At 45.7% G+C, this 26,070-nt stretch overlaps 1 protein-coding gene across 1 annotated transcript; it reads left to right on the top strand.

Annotated features, from left to right (window-relative positions):
* Positions 1-9,313: 9,313 nt before the first annotated feature.
* LOC146201798 (nuclear envelope phosphatase-regulatory subunit 1-like) lies at positions 9,314-24,427 on the top strand. The gene is made up of 6 exons (XM_084587748.1): positions 9,314-9,554; positions 9,652-9,723; positions 9,845-9,918; positions 10,563-10,672; positions 10,860-10,914; positions 23,621-24,427. The coding sequence occupies exons 1-6, from the start codon at positions 9,527-9,529 to the stop codon at positions 23,660-23,662; spliced, it is 381 nt and encodes a 126-aa protein (XP_084443874.1). The 5' UTR covers positions 9,314-9,526; the 3' UTR covers positions 23,663-24,427.
* Positions 24,428-26,070: the final 1,643 nt, after the last annotated feature.

Genomic DNA, 26,070 nt, shown 5'->3' on the forward strand with positions numbered 1-26,070 from the left:
CAGTGGCAAAACCCGATTCAACATCACATTTTTGTATTGGAGAAGCTTCACATGGCTGTTTCCTACTTGCCCATTCACCGAAAACATCCCCGGCAGCTACTGCTGCACATTACCTTTACTATCATCACCGGAACACAACATTCGGGAAAAAAAAAAAAAAAACATGACTGAAACGCTGGTGATTATCTTCGGCCGCCCAGTATATCATTTTTTTTCTCCTTTTCTTTGGAGCCTGCACTGCTTGCGCTATATAGGAACTTCAGTAGGAAGGTTGAAGAGGCATGCTTGTGCATGTTCAGGTTTTCAAGTTGTACTTGGCACAGTGTCGAAACTTTTTATCTGTACCAGTAAAGTGGCAGAGGGTACAAGTATTCGTGCAATTTCTCCTAGGGAGACGGTCTTTGAAATTATATTATATTAATTTATGCAGTGTTATAGTTCTGTGCCCTACAATTCATTTTATCGTAGAAAGGGGAAGATATTTTTTCTTCTTGCCACTGAAAAAAAAAAGACTAAATTCCACACCCTCACAAAAATGCTAACACTGCGAACATCTGAAGATAGCTTTGTGGCGGAGCTAAGACGAGGAATAATCAGCTCCGACAGCGTTCGGGTTCGAACTGTTTTTTTTTTTTTTTTTTTTTTTTTTCGCTGCTTGCACTGAGACGCTTAGTGCCAAATTCTTCTTTGTCCAGTGCCGTGCCGTTTGTGATAAAAGCGCGGCGCGAGGGGCGCTACAAGACTACAAAACAAACCAGAAAAAAAAAAATTTTCAATGTCTCCGGCACTATTATATCTTGCTAAGTAGAGTAAGTAAGTAGCGCGAGAGCCTTAGCTGGCAATGTTTCGGCACACAAACAGTATGACACACTTAATTCGAGGCTATAAATAAATCTCAAAGCAAGGAAGTGTACATTTGTCAAGGGACCATTTTCAAGTAGCGCTACTGCGCATGCGCGAAGCACCTGAGTGCGCGAAGCACCTGCACCTCAGTTCGACTATAGTGCCTAGAATATACTTGTATATTCTAGGCCCTATAGTTCGACCCAACCACTGGGCCCAACTCGCCAGTGTTTACCTCTCTCGCCCGATGGAAAGGAAAGGGCAAAGGGAAAACGTTGTAGAAGCACAATACCCTCTGGTAAATACCCCTCGATTCAGGGTGTTTGTGGCGCCATCCTCGTAATTCTTCTGAACTGCGACATTTTAGTGCACATAAAATTGCATAGATGGCGCTACCTACCACATTTATAACACGTGGCTCTGTTATTTCACTATTATTTGCTTTTTGTACACTTTGTAGTTGATAATTGTTACCGGTTGAATAAAGGAACGAAAGCCTGAACCTTTAAGTTATATTCGCCAGAAACAAACAAGCCATGGATCATTTCAATCATGCTTAAAATATTTCATGAAGAGCTCGCGCGCTTCAAGTGAACCACGAAAAAATTTGCTGAAATCATCCTGACAGTGCACATTCCTCGAGAGTCGTAGAACAAAACCGATGCTTATCCTCTGACAGCGAGGTGTAAAGTTTTTCCACGCGAAATTTCAGCACAGATAAAAGCTTATTACTTGAACAGTTTAGCATTTACTTTTAGCAATTTTACAAAAAAACGCAAAGTTTGATCACAAATAACTTTTACACTAAGTGAAGCAGACAGATGATATTTTCAGGAAAAAGCGAACTATGTACGACCTCCAACTGCGCAAAAAATCTCTGCAGCAGAATGCGTATCTTGAAAGTTATTGTATGTATAATTACCTGTTTTATACACTTTTCACAGGCGCGTGGCTAATAAACATGCGATACACAGTAATAAAAATGCTTAACTTTGTTCATTAACATCTAATCTCAAAACATCTCGAACGGTTTTTTTCTAGGTGCAAAAGATTTTGCACAATTTTGCTTTTCCCGAGACAAGTAGAGCTGAAAAGCCGTTTCTTACCTTTGTGTTTTCCTTTACAGCTTAAACATGGTTGCAGCTATTTATAAACCAAATGCACCATTAGAAAGGAGAGGAAATAAAGTTTACAAATATATTAAAGTCACATTTATAAACTAAACTAGTGAGGCGCAGTAGGCGTATGAATATCGCCAAAAATGTCGTCTCTTCACCGCTGGAGTGGGACCGCGGTCCCACTCCAGCGGTGGGAGCAGCTCGAATCCGTCATTCGTTTCAACGCGCTCCGAAGCAAAGCGCCGTCTGTGTCGCATCCCGAAGCGTTAGGTCAGCCTGCCAGCCCCTCCTTTCATTCTTCCCGCGAATGGGACTTGACAGAGATTTTGTATCCCGCTTACCACCTCCCAATGGAAAGAAATAAAAAAGCCGCAAGAACAGGTAGAAGTCCGTAGCCGTCACTTACGTGCCACGTGATTTCGAGCTCAGGACTAGCAAAAACATTCTCCCATTTACGTGCGCCCTGTGTCGTGTTGTGTCGCGCCATGGCCTCCGAGTACACCCCCGCGCGAGAAACGCGCGCACGGAGGTGATCTCGGAGGCCATGGTCGCGCGCGGTTTAGTCCTTTAATTGTCCGCGTGGCCACGAGCGCCTTTAAAAGCTCCGCCTCGAAGATGTTTACAGCACTGCGAAAGGTAGAGGCACCCCGGTCCAATCAGGATCGCGCGCACTACAATAGGCAATTGTGCTCCCACACGCCTCTCGCCCCCCCAAAATAGGCAGGGGTGACAGTAGGAGCACAATTCTCTATGTGCGCAGGGGCGAGAGGCACTTAGGAGCCCAATTCCAAGGGCTCCTCTGCCTTTCGCAATGCTGCAGACATCTTGTGAGACGAAGTATACATATGCCTCGTGCGCGCGGCCCGCTCTCTGGTGTTGCAGCAAGGCAGTGGGTTCTAATAAGGTCTCGTGTTAGTGCAGCGTTGTGTAATGCAGCTTTCTAAACACTCGGGCTCATAACATGCGCCTTCCTTCCTTCCTTCCTTCCTTCCTTCCTTCCTTCCTTCCTTCCTTCCTTCCTTCCTTCCTTCCTTCCTTCCTTCCTTCCTTCCTTCCTTCCTTCCTTCCTTCCTTCCTTCCTTCCTTCCTTCCTTCCTTCCTTCCTTCCTTCCTTCCTTCCTTCCTTCCTTCCTTCCTTCAGAACAAGAGCGCAGGCGCGCAGTGAACTTTGGCTGTGCCCTCGGCTTGCTCTGTACCGGACCCGCAGTATGTTGGCGAGGTGCCACACATCTAACAACGCACCTTCAAAGTTAATCTCCCATGCCTAAAAAGGTAGCAGTCTAATTCTCACATCACTGCTTAGTAGATCGGGCTGCTGTCTTTGCATTCCGAGCATATAGAGGGACCAAACTTATTGGCGCTCCTCCGAAGAATTAGCGTCGTTTGAAAATTGATGATGTGGAAAGCATAACCATCTATGCACCTACTATTTTAATCAAACAGAACGAATGCACCCACACTCAGAAACAGTTTACAGCATACTTATAACATCTAATGTAGCATTGCACATCGTTTTCACGAGGAAGGCACAAAATTCAACGTATCCACATGGCAACATGTCCTCCCTATCACTCCAGATACTGTCAAAAGCCGCAACACACACACTAACCTTTTTTTTACACTTTTCGCTGTCCCCGGGCTAACACCCTACGAGTAGAGCAACACTGCTTCAGCGTGGAACATTCTCCGTTGTGCAAATGTCATTCGTTTGGCGTCGAAAAGCGGATGATGCGTTTTGTTGAGGCCGCAGCGCGCGGCAGCCCTCACTGTTCTCAGAACACTACTGCAGCGATTTTTGGCTTTCCCAGACCGCATTTCTCTCTTTCACTTTTTCTTATGTGCCCCTCTTCCATTTACACAACGCTGGGTAGCCAACAAGACCCCTGATTGTAAACAGCCGTGCTTTAGCCCTGCCTTGCGGTTTTTCACGTAGGGTGTTAGCCCGCGGACATTCGAGCACTCTTTTTGCACGCAGAAAGGTGTAAAAATGTTTAGGGTGCGCATGCCATTGCGGCATACGGCAGTGCGAGTGGCCTGCTTCGAATAGTGTAAGAGAAACCAACTAACAACGCGCAGCTCAGAAGGATACAAAAAAGAGAGAAGAACCAAGATGTGAAGAATCGAAAAAAATCCACACCCCCTAATTCCCCAAACAGTTGCCGAGAGCCATCAGTTTCATTACAATAATTAATTAATTCATTCATTTCAGAACTCACTTCCTCGTCATTTATCAGTTCATTTCCCCTCTCCCTATTTACCGCAGAAAAGCATGTTCGAACGAAATACACATATCAACAAAGGCAGCAATTGTACAAGTTCCGCAAGCTATTGAAAAAGTACTAAAGATCCACATGGGCCAATCAGGATGGCGCGCACTATGTGATTGTGCTCGCACTGCTGTGCCACCGTCGGTACAGTATGATATGCTGCTGTGCCACCGTCGGTACAGTATGATATGGACAGGGATGTAGGAACACAGTGATGTAGTGCGTGCTACTCTGATTGGGCCAGGTCGCCTTTACCTTTCGTATTGCTGCCTGTAAATCGGAGTGCAGCCATGTTGTCCACAGCGACCCTCTTTTGCTGGCTTAGCGGCTTGTAAAAACATGAAAAATAATGTTGGGGTTTTAACGTTACAGGTACTGCCCCTACCCCATGGCAGCCCCCTTACATCACCTCGTTGCTGAGCGCCTGATACAACGCCTCATTGCAGTGCAACGAATAACGTCAGCTGGAGCTGACGACGGAGTGGACATTTATGTAGATGCATCCCTAAAAGACAACGTACTAGCAACAGCCTGGAATTGCCCAGAGTATCCGTTTTTCAATGGTTCTCGCACTCTATTGTTACGCCCCATGGGTTACTCGAACCGACAGTGAGCTTCTGGGTCTTTGTGATGTGCTAAAATACCTTCACTTGAATCTTATATAAGCCATGGGCCAAACTTCACTCCAAATCAGACTAATCACAGACTGTTATACCGCCACACTTGAGCTAAATGAACCTACTTCTACCAACCTAATCGTGACTTAGCTCCGTCGCACTGCATGTGTCCATGTTCGAAGAGCGTGACTATTACACTCATGTCGTATGAACTCCAGGCCACGCTGATGTTGGCACAGGCAATCAGTCCGCTCATGAAGCGGCCAGGCAGCTCTCTTCTACTCTTCCGCTGGACCTCGTTGATGAAGACATCCCGTGCGTGGCTCCCGAAGCTCCATGCAACCAGGTGAACATTGCCATTCACGATTTTTGATTCAACCACCTCAATCGCGCAAGTAACCGCCGGCTTCATGACAATACTCCTCCGGATTTTCTCACGGACACCTCCAAGCTTTCTCGGGCTGAAGAAGTTTTTATTAACAAGCTTTGCGCTAATGCTGCATACGCTCCTCATATCTTCACAAATACTAGCACCGCATCGCCCGCGATCACTACTGCCGATTTCTCATGACCGCAGCTTACTGAAACGCCCGTATTGCCTCCTTAATTGCAAGCCAGGTCAATTTCATCGAATACGGCACTGCTCCTTTGACCTAGGCAGAGACACCATGGTTGCCAAACATCGTACATCCGCAGACGCTATCGTCTTCATTCAACTTCTTTCTCCCACCTATGGTAGTCCAGGGCTTCTCACCCTACTTCGTGGATTTCTCCCAACTTGATTCCGATTTGTACCCTTGATTCTGGAGTTGAACTATTACCTCACCGACCTTTTTCCCCTTCTTCCTCATCCTCGAACTACGGCCCCAAACCTTCCTCCTTTAATAAAGTATATTCCTAACTCACTTCTCAGTTCGGGATTCACTTCGCGTGCAAATTTTCAATAATAATAAAAGACATGCAAGAGAAAGAGAGAGAGAGAGATATAACTTTTATTTGTCCAACAGAGTGACTATCCCGCTCTTCAGAGGTTAGACCCGGAAGGTGGGACAGTCGCCTGAGTTACAGGCCGGTAGTTCTTGGACCCCGGCAGCATCTTCGGCCAGTCGAACTCTTTGGGCTCGGGTCTGCGCTTCGCAGAAGGGTCTCCCAGGCGTCTTTAGTTATATTTTTTAGCCCTGCCTGGTGACTTCGAACATTCCCATATTATGTGATCTAATGATCCCCTTTCCCTACATGATTAACATAGGTCTGATCGTATTTCCGGTTATATGGTTGACTAGAACTGGGTTCGGGTATGTTTGTCTGTAGCTTTCTCTGTGCTATTGCTTCTTCTTTGCCTAATGGGGTCTGGTGAGGGTAGGACCCTCCTGCTCAGCCTATAGTGCGTTGTTATTTCGCTATAGTTAATCAGGTCCTCTCGTTTGCCTTGCTCCGGTGGCACTCCTCCAACCCGGTGTGTGAGATCTCGGGATAGTTTGTGTGCCGCCTCGTTTCCGGGCATGCCTGCGTGGGCTGGCGTCCAAACAAGGGTGACGTCTCTTTCTATTGGCGAGGTCGCGTGCAGAGCGCGTGAGCTCTCGTGAGCGCCTACTTTGCCATTGCTGCGGCGAATTGGTCATGCTGGACGTGAACAATGTTTGGTTGGTGTGTTCTTTGCGGAGGTTGCACGCCGTGTGCGCGAGAGCGAGCGAGCCGCTGTTATGCACTTTTTCGCCCATTGTGCCATTGTTGTTGCAAGCTGGTCGCATGTCCAGCTCGACCAACTGGTAGCAGCAATAGCAAAGTAGGCGGAAAATGCATTAAAAGCAGTCATCTCTAGCTCGTACGCGCGTACGGCGTGCAATCGCTGGAAAGCACACGCCAACCTTCCCCACCTCCGTCGCGCGTTTTGAGCGACCCGCTCTGCGAACGCACCCTCCCCCAGCGCCCAAATGGTTCAGACTTAATTGAACATAAGGAAGACTTCACCCTAGCGTCTCTGTCGAATCTAGCTATGCCGTCATATTTAAAAGTACAGAATTATAGCTATTGCAGGTTTTTGGCGATATACCGGCGGCCGAGGACCCATGATGTTGCGTTCCAAGAACTGCTTCCGGAAAGCCGGGAACTCTAGGTCGAGCTGTTGTAAGAAGCGCAGTCGTTGCGTCATTTCCAATCCTGCATCCATGGCAAAGCTTTTTTTTTTTTTTGCTTTGCTTTGATTTTCTTTGGTTTATGGGGTGTACCGTCCCAATGCGTCTCAGGCTATATGAGAGTCGCCGTAGTGGAGGGCTCCGGAAATTTCTACCACCTGGTCGACGTGAACTGACATCGCACAGCAGATAGGAGCCTTGCTTTTCGCCTCTATCCAAAAGTAGCCGCCGCGGCGATTCAATCCCACGTCCTTCATAGCAGTCGAGCGCCCTAACCACTGCGCCACCGCGGTGTTTTGTTCTTTAAGCGCTCAGCATTTTGTGTATGTTGCTATTACAACATATCAAAACAAATGTTTTATAATTATTCCTCATCTTTTCGCTACGTTTTGTCCGTAGGGGCCTTGGTGGGAGGCGGTTGGGGCGAAGGGAGAGAGGAGGTGGTTGCGGTGATACTTGATTCTCCGTAATGTAGAACCCGGTCTCCAGGAAGGATGTTTCATTGAAGTTGTTTTTTTCTTGTTTGTGGTCGGAATGCTGTTGCGTTGTCTTAAGCATTAAGTTCCTTATATCATTCTTATGATGTCGAATTCTTTCCTTAGGGTTGCCAGTGTTGCAGTCGGCGCAGGAAATTTTGTGAACAATGCCTTGAGGTTATTCTCTATCGATGGTCGGTCTTTGGTAATAGGTAGCGTGTTCCTCAAAGTGTTCGAAGGATTTCGGTTCTTTTTTTTTTTCAGCATTGGGGGGGGGGGGGGGGGGGGGGGGGGGGGGCTTATCGCCACTCATGAAAGTTTGCTCTGCCACCCCATAAATATTGTCTCAAACCTGGAACGGATTCTCGTTCACTTTAAATCATTTAACCCACCCGTTATTTTCGGCTGTTGTCACTGGCCCCCAGACGCTGCAACTGCGTCTGTAGGGGAATTCAACAATACTCTTCATTTTGTAGGGGAATTCAACAATACTCTTCATTCTGTCTGTACACACACTTATGCTTATGGTGTCTTCGGCTGACGGCACTCGTGGAGTTTTCTGCGTACTCGTGCGTTGCCACACGTTCGGCTGGTCGCCACTAGTGCAGTGCCGCACGTTCGGCTGGAGCGAGCACGACATGAGTGTGTGGCACCGTGCCACCATGGGAACCATGTGGGGACCGACGGTAGGAGCGTAGTGCAATCCCATCGTGCAGCGCGCGCTAGCAGACGCTGCGCGCAGACGCCGCTGTCATCGTATCCGTATTTGCTCTAAAGCGGCCGATAGCGAGATTCGACGAAGAAAAAAGAAAGGAAGCATTTCAAGTGGGCGTATAGTAATTGGAAATGATGAACATGTTAGCAACTGCAATGTATACACTGCCATATACGCAGCCACCGAGCGACGACCTGTGTGTAGCTGAAGGTCTACAATGTGCGCACTGTGCACTGTTGCAATGCCTGACAAACCAACACCGGCACAATCACAACATTTCGCAGCATGCGCCGGCGTCGCTAGGTGCCTAGGAACCTAGGATGGCCTCCGAGATAGTCAAGAGTCTCGGAGGCTATGCATAATAAACAGCACGAACAACGACGGCACTCTCCGTGTTCTTCACACGTTCGACTGGAGCACACAGGTGACACAGGGACCATCTACTCATGCCATGTTTGACGTCAGTTCCTACACACCGGCGCGGGGGATGTGCGCCTCAGCCGAAGGCACCATGATGGTGTCTTCAGCTGACGGCACTCGTGGAGTTTTCTGTGCTCTCCTGCATAGCCTCAGAGACTCTTATCTGTCTCGGAGGCTATCCTACTTTTCTACAAATGGTGTGTAGAAATAGTGCTAACTAGAGACGACAACGCATGCTGCGAAATGTTGCAATTGTGGCGGTGTTGGTTTGTCGGGCACTACAACAGTGCTCCACGAGTGCCGTCAACCGAAGACACTATTATATTGTACCGACCTCTCCTGCTTGGGCAAGGTATACCAACAATATTTCCTGAATGAAATAGAAATAGCTTTGTATTTTTTATATATTTAAGAGTAGACGTAAGCTATCCCACTCCCCAGCACTGTTCTTCTGAAGCACGCTTCAAACAAATTTTCTGGCTACGCTACTGAGAGAGACCGAACACCATGCAGACGAAACATTCCAATTGATCTCAAAACCGAAAACAAAAACAAAAGTAACAACATTTATACTTTACTTTCTTTATAAAAACTATTTGCAAATAAAAACTAATTTGTATAGCAAGTTTTACTTTAAAAAATATATTGAAGCTAACTTTTTTTAGACTTCCGTAAGTAACCGTATTTTGGTATTTTGTTCGGATCTCCCTCCCTCCGTTACTTCCGTCCCCTCCGTGATGTCTGCATCTGCGCGTCTGCATTGCTATCCAGTCGCATAGTACTCACAGTACTCAGTCCCAGTGAGTTTGCAGAGGGTTGTATAGTGTTGTATTTACGGAGAAGCGAATATGTGCGTCCAGCCTCGCGTGGCTTTGTTGTGAAATCACGCATTGTTACCCAGATCTTGTACGTACCTACGAAAAAACGCCACCAAGATGTCACTTGAACAAACAGCTTGTGAAGGTGAAGAGTTTGTAAACTTGACCGTTCGTGAACACATGCGCACCACTATGCAGCGCATGGAAACTTTATGTGTTTTTATTTCTTTTTCTGTGCCCAGATCTTAAAGCTTTCGAAAGGCGCCTAACGGAAGTGATCGGCTACTTGAACCCGCAGACGAAGCGTTGGAGAAGTAATTTATTGGTTTTTCTTCTTGGCTGCGTTTGAAACATCACGTCTGTTGTTAGCGTGGTCAATCTTCGGACTGCATTTCTTACGTTTTGATCAACTTCCCTTCGTTGTTTTTCTTCCAGTAATTCTTTTCATAAGCTCGATCTGCACAGCAATAGGTGCATGGCAGTGGTTGATGGACCCCATCACATCTCAGGTATTCACTCGCTGCAGTTCTATTTTAGAGCGTTCAGTTTTCGTGTACTTTCGCTGTACTTTTTTTTTTTTATTTTACATTTTAACTGCACCTGCAAATCTTAGCGCGTAGTGTAGTAGATGGCAGTATACCATGTTATCGTCATTGTGTGCGCAGCATTTAGTGCTCTGATGAACGAGTGCGCTTGGAAGTGCCCTGCTTTTCCGAAATTTGCTAGTGCGCTTGCCTGATGGAGCCAGCTGTTCGTGTTGAGCGCTCACGCAGTGCGCACCTCTGAAGCTTTGTGCTATGTGCACAAAGTGCTACATTTAATGGTATGGTGGGCAGTGAGGATATATGATCCCCCTCAATTTATTCACTATGCTACCCACACTGCCAGTGCAGTGCGAGTGTCAGGAAAACGCATAGTATGCTCAGGGCTGCAAACGAGTATGGTAGTGTGTACTGAGGTTTGCCGTAATGAAAATTGCAGCAGTACAGCTTTGCCTTCACTCTTTTCTGTGCACCAGACCTTGCACAAACAGTGTTTGTCTTAACTGTGCATTTTGCAATAAAAAATGTTGTCGAAGTCCAGAAACACAACTTTTACTGTAAAAAAGAGTAACAGAATACATGTTTTGTGACAGCGATCGCTTGCTTTTCAGGCAACCTTTGTGCAGTCGTTGATGAATCACATGTTCTTCACCATCAGCAGCATCATCTTGGTTATCCTGTTTCTGATGGGCATTCACAAAAGAGTAGTCACACCATCTATGTATCCTTTTTGCTGTCCAGTTTGTATGTTTTATTGCCACTGCCAGTATCGAGGAAAGGGAAAGTATGAGTTCACTGGCTTTCTACCTATCCTTTTTATGATTTTTCTCAACCAACGTCCATAGTGTTCGACATAACAAAACTGCTTCATAACGTTCAATTCCTTAACTCGCATGCACCACCTCCAGCATTGTTTCAAGGGTCCGAAATGTCCTGTCGGACTTCAATATGTCATGTGATGATGTAAGTAACCTACACAGTATTGTTCATCTTGGCAGAGACTTTTATCTCCTGCTGTTGCTACCAAGATAGGGGAACCGGGTTTTAGTTACTACAGTTTGTTCTGCCATATCCATCTACACCAGACGCATTTTTGTTCTCTACCCAGGAAACTGCTTGTTAGAACACGTTTAGACACTGTTAAAACCAAAGCGCTCTCTGTTGGCAAAGATACAGGATCATGAAGTGTGAAGATGAAGTGAGAGAATGGTTTGGTTTACAAGGTTTAACGTCCGAAAGCGACTCGGGTTATGAGAGATACCATAGTGGGGAGGGCTCCGGAAATTTTGACCACCTGGAGTGTTCTTTAATATGCACTGATATCGCACAGCACACGGGCGGCTAGTTTTTCGCCTCCATCGAAATGCAGCCGCCGCAGCCGGGTTTCCTTGAGCACAGCAGTCGAGCACCTTAACCACTGTACCACCATGGCGGGTGAAGTGAGAGAATGGAAAGCACTTATTCCATCTCCTTACTCAGTCCCTGTCAGTGCTCTGTGCTCTTGTATACGCACCAGCAAGCTCAGCTAGAGGTACTACTCCTAGTCTGTCTTGAAGAATTATCAATCTTTGTTTGCAAGGTGCCTTTGGAGATTTATTACAGTGGAAGTGAACTCATGTGGTGAATGTTCATGGTTGTATTGAATGTAGTTTGCTTGCACTGAAAGTGATTTCACCTTTACTTGTTGCTGTTAGAACCTGCTCTCTATAGCTGTTTTCATTTATCTTAAGTTTGGGCCTAGAGCGTACAACTTTCCAACAATTAACTTCAATGTCTCAATGTCACGCACAAATTATGGCCACCAAAAGTTGACGTTCGCAATATCACGACTTCTAAATGTTTATCTCGAGCTACTTTCTATCGCAACAGAAAACAGAAATGACCAAAGATATAAAAGAGCTGTGCATGATATGCTACTGTCTTAGCAGTGCTGTGTCAGTAAATATTGCTTTCGTTTTTTTCCAGAGAACCATTCCATTTTGTGTATAGTAGTGTCATTTTAGCATGTAATATATTTTCGGCTGTTGTCAAATGCTTTGAATGCTTGTTGTTATTTTTTAGGAGGGCAGGCCTTAGTCAGATGTTCTGTAACGCCTTTTGCCAGCTCATCCTTGGTTTGCATATCCTTTGTGAACCGAAACTAAAAGAAAAAAAAATGAGTGAACCATATGTAGAAATTTGTAAGTCAGCTTCTCTGCAGGGCTTGTTTTCCGAATGAAAGGTCTGCTTCTCAGATGCCACTCTCTCATTATTTGAAGAAAGGAACAGAGGCAAGTTCTCCCTTTTTAAGTAAACTCTGGAATGTCTCCAGTTGACTTCAAGATGGCTCAGGGAGAAGTGTAGAGAAAATACCATGGTTGAATACCACCCATTTATATGTAAAAAAACATTAGCTGTGGTTTAGCTTGTGGTTAAACCTGGAGTTACGCGAGAGCAATCTGCATGGCTATGCTTAGATTCGGCTTGAAAGTAAAGGCACTGTTTTTGCTCATAGTAGTTTAATCTATGGTTTCAGCTTTGTTTAAACCATGTGGGAACTACTTCATGTATGAGCACTCCTTGCCTCTCGTCGTTAACAATTCTCATTTGGGTGTAAAAGACTTCTAGTGGTATGACATCGTTTCTATGCTGAACGCCGGGGCACACCACTGTCACAACATTTGAACGAACTTTCTGTCCTAGCAACTGGATGTTGTCGTTCACCTGTACCAACTATCGAGTTATCTGCCTTCTTCTTCTTCTCCTTCTTTTTTTTCTTCTTCTCTTTCTTTGCTTTTCCTTCTTCTTCTTTTTATTCTTCTTTTCTTCTTCAGAAAAGCACGGGGAAATGGCGAGACTGGGGCGCTTTTGACCACTAAAGTGTGATGAGGTGAAAGCCTATCGCGCGGTTGTTTTGAAGCCCTCCACTATGGCACCTCTTTCTTTCTCCCACCTTCGCGATGATGTGATAGCGTAAGCTACCAGCCAACATATAAAGCCCCATTTTAACCGAGCCGTATGAACGTGCCTGCGTGGCCTAGGGATAAAGAGAATGCAGTGGTTTTGGCAGGCTGATTGTGATATCATCCTCCCATATGAAAGGAGAGGCCCAAGTTGACAGATCCAGCCAAACGTAATGTCAGGAAGCCCTACGTCCGGTTAGTGCTCGGCCATGTCAGCTACCAGCTACCATCTCCCAGGACTTCTTTTCGCTCTTTGGATAGGCATGGGCAGACATCCACTGGCCAGGCACAGACAGGCATGGTGAAATGGCGAGAATGTGGCCTGTAGCTCTTGCTACAAAAGAGGGTGAAGGGGTTGGGGATTGCCCAGCAGCTTGCTTCTCGAGCATGACTCCCTGCCACACTTTCGTGAATCGCCAGCGTGAATGCGCCATAAAGAGGTTCCTGCCTTTTTACGTTACAACAGAGACTGTGAGAGTGTCGTCTGGTAACGAGACTTTCTGGTTGGAAAAAAAGCCTTGCGAAGAAGCTGACTTACAGATTTCTGCAGGTGGTCTATTAGCGCACTGAACTGTGCATGTTCACTTTTCTGTACATGTCGTGGCCAAGTCTATTTAGAATTAGTAATAAAACAACCACAAGGGTTGTCCATTGGTTAGGATTGGGTTTAGGGTACAAGCATGTTAAGTATTCATTGAATTATGCCTCGTATACCCTTTTTTGCTGTAGGTGTCTGCACTTGTTCAAGTGCAGGATAGAAGTACAGCCTCTGCATTCATTCAGCATGCAAATTTTAAAACCAGCTATATGATTCTGAATATATTGTGGTAGGAATGCTGTGCCTATTTCACCAAATAGTGCTATTGCATCATATCTACTGCAAGTTGGTACAAATGGCACTTGTTATGAAATTCTGTCAATGCTCTGCCATAACAAGTTTTCAGTAACTGCTGCCCACACCAGCAGGGGCTACCTTCTCATGTTGCTGAGGCTAATGAAACTCTATTGTAAATAAGTATGGAGGAATAGAGGGAAGTTAGCTAGCCTGCTGCAGGCCGTGGAGACCTTTGGCGACGCCGGCCCATTCGACAGCCTTGAACTGAATGTCAGGGTCATCGCTGGACCTTAGCTTATCCTAAGCTTCTTCAGAGGGATCAGGCAAGAGTTCTGAGGGAGGCTTATGGGCTTTGCACGCTTAGATCATATGATCGAAATAATCTTTCTCCCCGCAAAAAGAGCAGAAGGGTCTCATATCCTTATTTATGAATTTTGATATGTAGTTTGGGTTGGGGAGGGTCCCCGTCTGTAGCTGTCTCCATATGACTTGCTGTTGTCTGGTCAGTGTTTTATGGGGTGGTGGGAGTGTTCTTATTGCTTTGTAATGTGCAATGCGTTTGTGGTATGATACGATTGGCTCACCAAAGGGTTCCAGTTCCTTATTTTGCGCCACCGCTTTGCCGGCTAATTCTCGAGCGTATTGGTGGGCAGCCTCATTTCCCGGATTCCCGCTTCAGCCCGGGTCCATATTAGTTCGATATTCTCAAGAAAGGAGGTTCTCTTATTTCAGTGAGTATTTATGAGGCGAGATTGGAAACCGTACCTCTAGCAAAGTTACTGATCGCCAACTTGCATTCACTTACTATGGTAGTTGCATTAGTAAAGGCGATGGCCACGGTGATGGCGGCCTCCTCTGCGATTAGCGGTCTGGATATGGAAACCGTCTCCACCATTCCCAGTCTTGCTGGGTTAATGCTGGGGTGTGTAACTCCATATATTGAATATTTATTAGGGTCTTCCACGTTTTCTGCGGCGTCAATGTAGATGACATCCTGTTGCTGGCTAAGGGTCTTGTGCAGGCTCTTAGCGCGTGCTTCTCTTCGGCCTTGATGTGCGTTGGGGTTCATGTTCCGAGGAAGAGGTTTGATAGTGACTCTTTTGGATGTCGCGGGGAATAGTTTGAGGGAAGTCTTGTAGGGGTTCGCCCCAATGCTTAGTCTCTCAAGTATTCTCCTACCGGCGAGCGTGCTAGACAGGCGCCTTATTTGGGCGGTTGGTTGTGCTTCTTTGAGTTCCTCGTAGGTATTATGGACCCCGAGTTTAAGTAGCTCTTCGTTGGGAATCAAGCGAACCAGGCCCATGGCTGTTTTGTAAGCCATTCTAATGATGGCGTCGACTCTCTCCTATTCTCCTTCGGAGTTTTAAATACGGCAGGGAGTACGTAATCCTGCTTATGATGAAGGCGTCTGTGAGTTTGAAGAGGTCGTGTTCTTTCATGCCTCGTTTTCTATTAGTAATTTGTATTAGTCTGGCTGTTTGGTGGGCCGCCCATTTTAGTTGATTGTTGGCGCGCTTCCAGAGTTTGTTTGCAGCCTAAGGCCCAGGATCTTCATCTCTTGAACCTCTGTTACTTCCACGCCCTGTATAATGGCTGTCGTAAAGGGCGCATTTAATTTGCCTTTATGAAAGACTATGAGCTCCGATTTTTCAGGGGAGTATGCGAGGCCTGCCTTCCTGGCGTCTTCATGAATGACGTCTGCAGCTGCTTGAAGAGCGGCTTCGATTTCACCATGAGAGCCCTATGTTGCCCACACCGTAATATCGTCCACGTATTGGCCTCGAGTTCGAGCAGAGTCGCCACCTAGCATCATAGTAGTGAACCGCACCCAGTGTGGATGCGTGTTCGCGTCGCGTGCCAGCTCGCAGAGATTTACTTGCGCGCGTGCGGCGTGTAAGAGTGCTTTTTGTTTGTTTCGCGGTTCCTGTGTGTTCTTGCTTACTTAGCTGCCTCTTACAAAAGAAATTTGGACAGGCTATTACCCCACGCTCCATTAAAAAGAAAATAAAAAATACTTGTCCATATCGAGTATGTCACGCTGGAAAGGACATACCATCAGTCGCGGTCTTCGGCGCTTCAGATTCTTTGACAAGCGGTGTCTCAAACGAAGCGCCGCTGTCGTTAGGAGCCATGTCAAAGCAAAACCGGTTGCTGCCATCAAAACAACTTAATGCAAAAGCTCAAAAATTGTATATTCCCGTTTGTTTGGAATAGCGCAACTGTTGAAACATGCGACTGCAGACAGCTACACAGCAAAATCCAGTTTGAACAAGCCACTATGTGCCTTCGGTATCCACAATATAGTTGTCTGAGTACTATATATATTGTGAGCCTTCTGTGGACCTTCTTTCAGGCGCGTGAGATGGTCGTTAAAAGTTGACGAAAAGATGACAATGTCATCCAAGTAACATAAACAGGTTCTCCATTTTAGGCCACGAAGCACAGTATCGATCATTCTTTCAAATGTCGCTGGTGCGTTACAAAGTCCGAAAGGCATAACATTAAATTCGTAAAGGCCATCGGGAGTTGAGAAAGCGGTTTTTTCTTTATCGTCCTCGTGCATAGGTGTTTGCCAATAACCTGAGCGGAGGTCCAAAGTCGAGAAATATTCGGCGCCTTGGAGAGAGTCAAGGGCGTCATCAATTCTTGGCATTGGGTATACATCTTTGCGGGTAATTTTGTTGAGTGCCCGGTAATCAACACAAAAGCATACCGAGCCGTCCTTTTTTTTAACTAACACTACTGGGGAGGACCATGGGCTTGTCGAGGGACGAATAATATTACGATGGAGCATGTTATTTACATTTTCTTCAATTACTTTTCATTCAGAGAGGGAAACCCGATAAGGCCGTCGGCGAACGATAGAGTTACCTTCAGTAATGATGCGATGGTGCGCAACACTAGTCCATCCCAGTGGTGGGGAAGTGGCATCAAAAATGGCTTGGTGGTGTCGAAGCAATGTCAGCAGTTCTTGGCGTTGGTTCGGCGTGAGGTTAGGATTAATAATCTTTGTGAGAATAGAAAGAGAGACGTCTGGCGAAACACAGCGCTGAGGCAGAGGGGCGGTGAGCACCATCAAGGACAAAGGTTGAACATCCACCATGCAGGGGAGAGAAGTTCCTTTTGGGAGCACGAGGGATTCACGTGAAGTGTTAGTGGCCGCTACTGTCGCTGAGCCGTTGTAGAACCTCACAAGACTAGACGGGAAGGTGATACCGCGTGCAAGATGACGATAAGATGGTGCGTTGAGTACGTCCCCGTCAGTGATGTGGTCAGAAACAACGGTAAGCAGTTTTTCGCACTGAGGAGGCAAAACAGTATCAGCGATGGCAACGAGGGGATGATGTCGTTCAGAAACTTCAGATGAAAAATCGCTGTCTGTCATATGGATAACCCGGTCGCCACAAGAAATTAACGCCGAAGCGGTTGACAAAAAATCCCATCCTAAAATCATCAGATGCGCACATGGTGAGAGCACAGCAAACTGCACATGATGGCGGACGCCGTCAATAACAATTCGTACGGTGCACTTTGCTAAAGGGCGCAAAGGGACGTCATTGGCTCCACGGAGTTCAGGCCCATCATATGGTGTCGTCACTTTTCGCAAATGGTAGCACAAATCAGCGTGAATGACAGAAATTGCAGCTCCTGTATCAATCAATGCTTCGACCGGTAATCCTTCCGCGAAAACAGAAATCACATTATACGGGCGATCTGAAGGACTTTTGGTAAGTTCGCAGAGTGCAGTTTCACCTCCGGAAACTGCATCGCTTAGTTTTTCGAATGATGGAAAGGAACAGTTGTTGCTGGTCGAAGTGGAGAAACAGAGCGGCGGTATGGGGATAGGGACCGACGTCGGGATGCATGGGTTCCACGAGGCTCAGACGAGGATTCTGGAGGTGGGGATGATCTTCGAGGTGGGCTTGGAATAAACCGGCGTTGATAATATGACGTTGGAGGGATGTCACTTTCAAAGGTATCGTAACCACGGCGCTCGTTCTGGAGGCGGCGACGACAGACGCGGGATATATGTCCTCTAATGCCACAGTAATAGCAAATTGGTCGGGAGGGGCGCCAAGGTGCACAATAGGGTGGTGCAGGTTGAGCCGTCGCTATTGCATTGACGTGATTGTAGGTTGGTGCCGGTCGAGGCGGGGGAACTAAAGGAGGGGGGGGGGGATGCTGCGACGTGCGCGTAAGTCGGTACTGAGCGGGGTGCTGGAGGGCCAGATGTCATAGGCTCGGTGATTGTTGCCAGCTCTTCTTTGATGATGCTGCAGAGACCGGCGTCATTAGATGTTGCGGAAGAGTGATCGCACCCGTGTCGACAGACAGGCTTGAGGGCCTGGAGCTCCTCGCGGATGATGGCTCGAATAAGTGCCCGCAGGTCGAGATCAGCATAGGTCGGGCCAGCACCTCCACCACTTCTAAAAGAAGGCTAGGTCGAGACGGCGAGGTCGTGACGGCAAGGACAGCGAAGCCTTGTCTAGCGTTTTAATCCGATCACGAACCCAGGCGCCGCGGGACAATGATGATGGTATGTACAAATGAAAGAAGAAGATCATGGCATGTACAAATGAAAGAAGGTCCACAGAAGGCTCACAATATATATATATATATATATATATATATATATATATATATATATTAGTTTTTTTTTTTTTTTTTTTTTCTTTTGCTGTTAAACCTCTGTCACGGTGTCTCGGGTAGGGTACTCGACTGCTGATTTCGAGAGCGGGGGGTTCGATCCCGGCCGTTTTGAAAGGCGCTGCATTTGACTGCACATTAAGCAGTCCCACGTGGTCAACGACACCAAGGCCCGCCCTTACATCATCCGTCATATAGCCAATGTCGCACGTTAAACCCATATATGCATTTCATTTCTTCTTTTTTTTTTCTCTCTTGAAGGATTCTGCGCATCCGTAACAGTGGTAATGAGCACATTTCGCTTTAGAGCAATGCTCAAACGTTTGAGAAACAAATCACCTATTACACTAAATATTACATAATACACATAGATCAATGTACACTGGTAGCCCATTAGCTAGAATCATAGCCCCTTTTTGTCTGTGCTGCCTTTCGAGCAAATTGGTTGTTTCTCAGAAGGGGAGTAAATAGCTTCATAAGGGCTTAACTATCGGTGTTCGGGAATAAATACATATTTATAGTCTCATGATAAGATGAGCTCCATTTCTTTCAGGATAGTTTTATATCTGGCACCTGTTTTGGAAGTAAACGACAGAACCACCCAAAGTCACTGCTCATCAATAATTACAATGATAAAACAATCATCCCTCAAAATTTCTTGCCAGAACATGACAGCGACTGCTGTTTTTACGATGTCTTCACAGCTACTGATTCGTAGCTTCCACTTTAACATTACTGAAAATTAATCGCTGATAGTCCTAAATTTTGTCGAGTGTGTAAAAGTTCTGTCACATGGTGAAATTCATTCTCATTGAAAAAATAATTACACTATTAATTTACCATTTATAAACAGCACGCACATCAGAAATTCCTTATACTTCCCTCAGTTTCAGGAAATCATTTAGTCATTTCACAGCACAACACCAGACTTTCTGCCGCAAGAAGCATCCGCCTTGTTGTGAGTTCGGCAAACTCAGTCCACTCACGGCTCTACACGTGAGCAGTCAGCTTTCCTGTGCAGCGAGGTTTCCAGTACAGTGTCGGCGTAGTCTCATTTTGGGGAGTACTTTTGCCTGGTTATCTAGCCAGAGTTGATATCCACTCTGTCTACGGAAACCCTCCGGGCAGTGCGCTGTCAGTGCTACATTTCACCTGCTTAATCTTCGAGTCAAGTTCGATATAATGAACCAGGATGCATTGATTCGATCTAAAGTACTGCAGGTCAGAGCACGAACCTTGATCTCCATGGGCTTGACACTAAATTTGCTTGTCTCACTCGTATAAGACACGCACACGCTTTTGAAAAGGCGATAGGATATGTCATGTTCAAGCCCAAGTTTCAGGCCTGTGAGCGCCGTACAACGCAAAAAGCATGCAAAACGATGCCAGTAAATCTAAGAGACTGGTGGTCGCATGCCTTGTTTTCCTAAAATCTGCGCATCTTTTTTCTTTTTTTTTTTTTTTTGCTGCATTGGCGAAATATTTTTTTCTGCTTTCTATAATATTCGAACACTCTAAAGAGTAAATCGCTAATGCATTGCATAAGACACGTTTTCATCGCCAACGAATCCGCCGTAAACTTGGAAGCAGACATACGCTGCGTGCGTTTCTGCGAGCGCCGCCGGTCGCCGGTCCCCACTATCGGAGCGACGGTGGCACCACCTCTAGGTCGATCTCGCGGCGAATAGGCAATGCTTTACTCCTGGTATATTGATGAGTCTATCTGGGATCTTGATTAGTGCACTATTAAAGAGGAACGGAGAAAGGACAGTCCCCTGAGGGGTACCCCTGTTTTCCAGCTTTATCGAGTCTGATTTCAGAGTGCCCATGTGCAGTTCCACCGTGCGCTCATCGAGAAAGGCCCTGATGTATAGTATAATGGGTGACATTGTCAAATGCTTTCTTTAGGTCGATATCCATGATGGCCTGCATGTTTACCTTGTTAGACCTGTCAATAATGTCATGTGACAGTTGAAACTTGACATCCTTCGAAGTCCCCTTCTGAAGCCCACCATGGTGTGTGGCAGAAGCAAGTATTCTTCGGCATAGTCTTGCAGTTTATTGATCACAACATGCTCCATTAGCTTACCTAAGTAGGATGTATACGAGATTGGTTATTGAGGTTGATCTTCTTGTTGCGTTTTAGGATAAAAATCATGTTGGTGTGCTTCCAGGATTGAGGTATGCTACCACTCTCCCAGCACTCATTCAAGTAGTCCGTGAGCGCTGTGACCGACTTTAGATCTAAGTTCTGCAGCATCTTACTTTACCTTCTCGTGCATAAGCACAGCCGATTGTTCTAGATCAATGAGTAGGTTTGATTTTCAGTCCCGGGCAGTCCCAGGGAATCCTGGACTACTTGCTGACAGGTGTCTGGCGTTCGATTTTCTCAGGCAGGCAGAAGCTTTGCCCACCAGTACAGCTCCTGCGCCGGCGGCCATATGGAGTTTAAGCAATGACACTAGTTTCGTAGCTGGTTTATAAGTGGATGTAAGAGATTTGAATCTTGCATCTTCACTTTCTTGTTGAATTTCACTTCATATGAAAGCATCCAGAGCCCTAAGCACAAACTTTTTGTTCGTGCTGCCCAGAAGTTCACCTGTTTAGCAATCTTTTCAGCGTGCAGGTCTGAAAGTGTCACAAGTGAACCGCTGTGTAAATGTTTTTGCAAAAGCTTTCGCCTGCTTTCGAGCGCAGTGAGCTGGGCACTTGAAGAACTTTGCGAGCAGCAATGGCAAGCAAACGCTGCCAAACTGAGTTCTGTAAAACGCTTCATATTCAGGCATGTTACGCTCTGTTCGCGAAATGCCCCAATTGATTCGTGCTCTGTTATCTATCTTGATTATTACACGCACGTCGAAAGGTAAACATGCGCATGGCCTCACTGTCAAAGAACTGCGTCATGGTGACTAGTGGTCAGTATCATCTGCTAAAAGCAAATGGTGGAGAGAGCTTGCAAGGTCATGTGACTATAACACTACTTCCTGTCAGAGCGGAGGCCGAGACCTGTCGGCAAGTAGTCCGGGACTGGAAAATTGATTGTATCCAGTGAGTGATAAAAACTGGCCTGACAAAATCTAGTCTTGAGGAGGCTGATGCTAGTGTATCCAGAAAAGTCCTAAAGTGATGGTTTTCTTGTTCACACTATGTCTTGGCTCTGTGCATTCCACTCACACTGTCTTTGAAGCCTGAGAAATTTCAGCTGCTGGTTTGCCTCACATTCTCATTTCTTCTGCAACCTTCTGTTCCGTGTGTAGTGCCTTTTCCCCAAACTTCAAGTTTTCACTTGAAGTTTGGGGCCATTGTGAGCCATTGTCACGTCCTGCTGCCTTCTGGCATTGGAGCTCGGAAATATTTAGTATAGTGCTACATTTTGCAGGGATCCGTTTTTAGCATAGCGTAATACATTACATTCATTTTTATCTGTGTATGTGCCGCCTTTCCAAGGTAACGTGGTGCAAGCACTGTTGAAGCTTTTCAGAATCGGACCAGAAATCGCCTTGGGCAGAACCGCTAGTCTTAGTAAATTTGGTTAACCACCAAGTGCACATGCACAGCGGCAAGTGTGTGCTTGCCATCTACCATAGCGCCCAACTAGGCATATGTGCCCTTTCTGCTGAAAAGTGCCACGCCAAACCAGATCATAGTAACTTAATGTGCTGTGCTAAAGCTGCATCCTGGGCTTTTGTCAGTTGTGTCTAGCACTTGTATTTTCGTTTTTTGATACATTTCACCTTCATTGAGATTCAGTGACTGTGGCCTAGATCTTATCCCACAAACTCATGCCCGGCACCGAAACAATATTTGTCACTGTGCTGTCAAAGCTGGGACTGAAGCGGTAACCGCATGAGGCAACAACCCTTAGCGATCCATCGCGCGCCGCCGCCGCCAACGCCTGTCGTCGCTGGTGCATACCGCGTGGAGCAATGGGGCGACAGAGAGGCGCATTTTCAGCGTTGCTCTGTTGCTGCCGCCTCGTCATTCGGTCAAGGGGAGTGCAATCATGCTATATCCCATTTCTAACATTAAACAGCATAAAGTACAATAAAACACTGATGAAATTTCTTGCAACACATCGCATTTTAAAGGGTTATGGCGCAGTGGTGCGCTACTACACTGCGATGCCAACTTGCATTGCAAGCAGTGATTTTCTCCTGCTCCTTTAGAAAATTAACGATATCTAGCCACACTAGCCTTTTTTTTTTTTTTTATTACCCTTCCAAGCTTTTACTGAATTGTCTCGATGCACTCGTATATACACGGATCAGACAAAGTGAGCGCGTGCAGGCACCAGGTTCTTCGCCAAAACCGAACTAGGAAAACAAACTTCACACACACACAAAAAAAAAAAAAAAGCCAGAATGGAAGTTGAGCACTCCAAAGCCTTCTGCGATTGGCTGCCATGCGAGCTGCTTCCGGGCAACACTCGAAATTTTCTACAAACCCAGAAACTGAGTGACAGCGACAAGCAGCAATGCTTTGGCGGCCCTCAGCCGTCGCGCGGCATGTCGCCTCATGCGGTTAGCGCTTAAATACTCGAGAGTTTGGGCTCCTGATTAGTTAAGTACATTTACGCAGAGCACGATAACTTAGTATTTTTATCTTGTTTCTCAGTGTTAGGCTCCTGCACCAAAGAAATTACCCAAAGGGGGATGCTTAATGACTTATTATGTGTGATAATGCAATATCATGGCCACCAGACTTGGAAAATCACTTCAAGATGTTTCATAGTGTGACCCACTTCCATGGACGCCTGTGCATGTCTTTGTTAATGGTTCGGCTCCCAGCCAATGGCTGGTGCAAATTGGCACTAGCACTTATGTGCTATATCTCATCCAGATTCAAACACAGTCAGTCTCGCACTTTTGTGACAGTTCGGGGCTCCACAATCTTTGCTAGATGCCCATGCATGTGTTGGTGTATGGTTAAACTCCCAACCGCTTGCTGAGGCAAGTTCTGACTAGCAGTTCTGTGACAGATCTCACGCTGATTTGAATGCGGTCAGTCCTGCGAGATCAAAGCCTGCTCCAAAATACTGCCATTGCAACCGCTGAACATGTATGCACTCTTTTATTAATTACCACAATGAATCTTGCTGCAAAGTATTATGTGCCTTTTCATGACAACATCGCATCTTTCCATTGTGTAAGAGTATGATGGCCAGCAATGTCTGGCCTCTGGAATTTCATTGCAGTGCTGAAGTTTGATGCTTGTCAGTGTGACACCTGGTAATTCTTTCCATCAGGGCGGAAGACTGATCCTGCGTCCAAGACCAACAACGTCATGATGAAGGAGCGATTCTGTCCTGAATGGGGCAGATCTCAAGGCTGTGGTCATACTGAGGCCTTGAAAGCACTCTCCTTCTACATCCCTTTAGCTTCCTCCTTACACATGTCATGGTCTCCGCAAGGCTTTCATCCCGCTTCGAGGACATTCTGGCATACAGACACGGAGCCGTATGGCTACAGCAGCAGCACTGACTGTATGGACACTGCCAACTATTGTGCTCATTTTTCGCAGCAAACTGTTGATGTGTGACTTCAGTGAATGGGCAGGTGTTGACTGCTTGCTGTAGTATAAACCACTGCAAGGTTTTCTAATTTCGTAGACATTTTGGTTCGACTTTCAGGCTTGTCGGTATGCAAGAGGCTGCATGCTTTGGGAGTAATATTTAAAGAAATAAAATCTCATTGCTGTCATGCACAGTTTTAATTTTTGCCGCTTAGGCACAGCCTTTGCTGAGTGCTTATCAATGATTTTGCACAAAATTAATTAAATGCCTATTTTTGCTGCGAGAAGGCCACTGGAAAGGATAGAAGTCTGTTATGTCTGTTGTTAATTTTGTGAGAGCCTTGCTAATCTCATAGTGGTATATGAATTGACCATCATTATTGACCAAAAACTGAACTGTTTGGTTTTGTGATGGCTGAATCTATAGTTATTTTCATTTGCTTGAGAACATTTTTTTTTAAAGCTGTTTAGTATTGATAAATCTCACAATGGTTAAGGCAACTTTATGCCTAAGGATTTTTGTAATCATGCCAATAGTATTCTCAGGCAGAAACCTAAATGAATTATGCGTAAAACACGCTTTATTATTTGCAAAGAAGTCTGCATCAAGTTTGCTGTCGCTGCACCACACATTTTACATCTAGGTGTGGTTGGCAATGCAATAAGCTTAGCCAGACCATCTTATCTCCAGGAGTAGGTGCAAGCATATGATATAAAAATAGCCTAGTGTGCCATTTACACTATCCCCCGCTACCCTACCACTTCCCAGTCCAGGACAAAGGCACAGGGGAAGAACATACAGGACAGGAAACTTTGCGCCCTGTGCTGTCTCTAATGGCACAGAGTCACTCTTGTGCCATCGATGTCAAGCCAGAAAGGCAATTCTTCCACACTTGTCACATATTTTACGGCCCTACTTTTTATCATGGGGCTATCGGCACATTTAGGCACGTGCTAGCAACATCTTAAAATGTGCCTAGTGGTGCGTCATGCTTACCAGTGAAGTTTTCAGCCCCGCATGTTCTTGCTGCATGTGCCAACGTTTCATATGACGCATTCATGACCTATGTTAGGCACATTAGCAGCATGCTGCAATGTGGACTGCAATACTGTCAGTGTTGCTAATTGCGACATATCAACTTATCTTTGTGATGTAGCATCAAAGTGTATTCATAATTTGTGCTGCATATTTTTTATTTTTTTAAGTTTTCTTAAATGTGTAAAGAGGACACTATAATTGTGACTGACAATAAGCATGCTCATGTGTCCCAATATAGGTACAAAATTTCATGGCAGATTCGTATGTTTTGCAGTAGATTTTGACCAAGATTTCAGAGTAGATTCTGAAGCAAGTTCCTAGTTAGTTAAAGAATGGGAGGTAAAAGAATTCTATGACACTTAAAGTAGGCTTTTGTCTAAAGTCTTCGTTTTTGCAAAACAGATTCACAAATTGTATGAGTGGGTTGGGTGCATAAATATAGCTCATGCACTGAACACCAAGGGGATTTCCTCCCTGTTTCACCCTGAAAGAGAGACAGCTTGATTCAGCTAAATGGTTCGTAGCTATTGTACAGTGTTTAATGTACCATTTAAAGCATTCATTATGTGTAGCACTTACTGCCATTGGTGGGACCTAATGATTGCAAAGGCACCAAACTAGCATTTATAACTGTTGACCTTATATTCAACTTCACGAGTACCAACATGCAAAGGTAGCTCCTTGGTGGTAGCCTGATAAACATAATGTCAGTTCAAGCCCAGGTACTTCATTTTTAATCTTTGATCATTGCCACTTTGCATTCAGTTACTGGAAGGCAATAACTGAAAACGCTATTTTTGTTAGGCAGGCTTAAAAAGCTCAGTCACATTCTTCTGATGCCGTGAAGCTCACTTAACAGCACTCTTTTTTTATCATAGCAGAACTTGGAAATAATTGTGCTAATTTGCAATGTTTTCCAGTCTTCACTCTCAGTGGTATAAATTGCTCTTGTCACAGTGCTCAAATTTGTGTGGTTGTGTGCCAATAAAACATTAAGCAAAAAAAAGGAGGTGAGCTGTTTTCTTTTCAGAGTCTACATCCAGACGACAAAGACCATAAAAGTGGGTACCGATTGTTGCTCACGGCTGATCTGTCGGACAGTGTGACAAAAATGAGAGTAAAACAGATAAATAAAGGTGCGTGGT

Source organism: Amblyomma maculatum, chromosome 1, assembly GCF_055883805.1.
Source record: "Amblyomma maculatum isolate TAMU_Amacu chromosome 1, ASM5588380v1, whole genome shotgun sequence".
In the NCBI taxonomy this organism is placed as follows: domain Eukaryota; kingdom Metazoa; phylum Arthropoda; class Arachnida; order Ixodida; family Ixodidae; genus Amblyomma; species Amblyomma maculatum.

Excerpts from the sequence above, each read along its gene's own strand:
- LOC146201798 (XM_084587748.1), top strand. The coding sequence starts at position 9,527 with ATGTCACTTGAACAAACAGCTTGTGAAG. Across the intron at positions 9,555-9,651 it reads TGAACAAACAGCTTGTGAAG|ATCTTAAAGCTTTCGAAAGG; the intron begins GTGAAGAGTTTG and ends TTCTGTGCCCAG. Across the intron at positions 9,724-9,844 it reads GCAGACGAAGCGTTGGAGAA|TAATTCTTTTCATAAGCTCG; the intron begins GTAATTTATTGG and ends TTTTTCTTCCAG.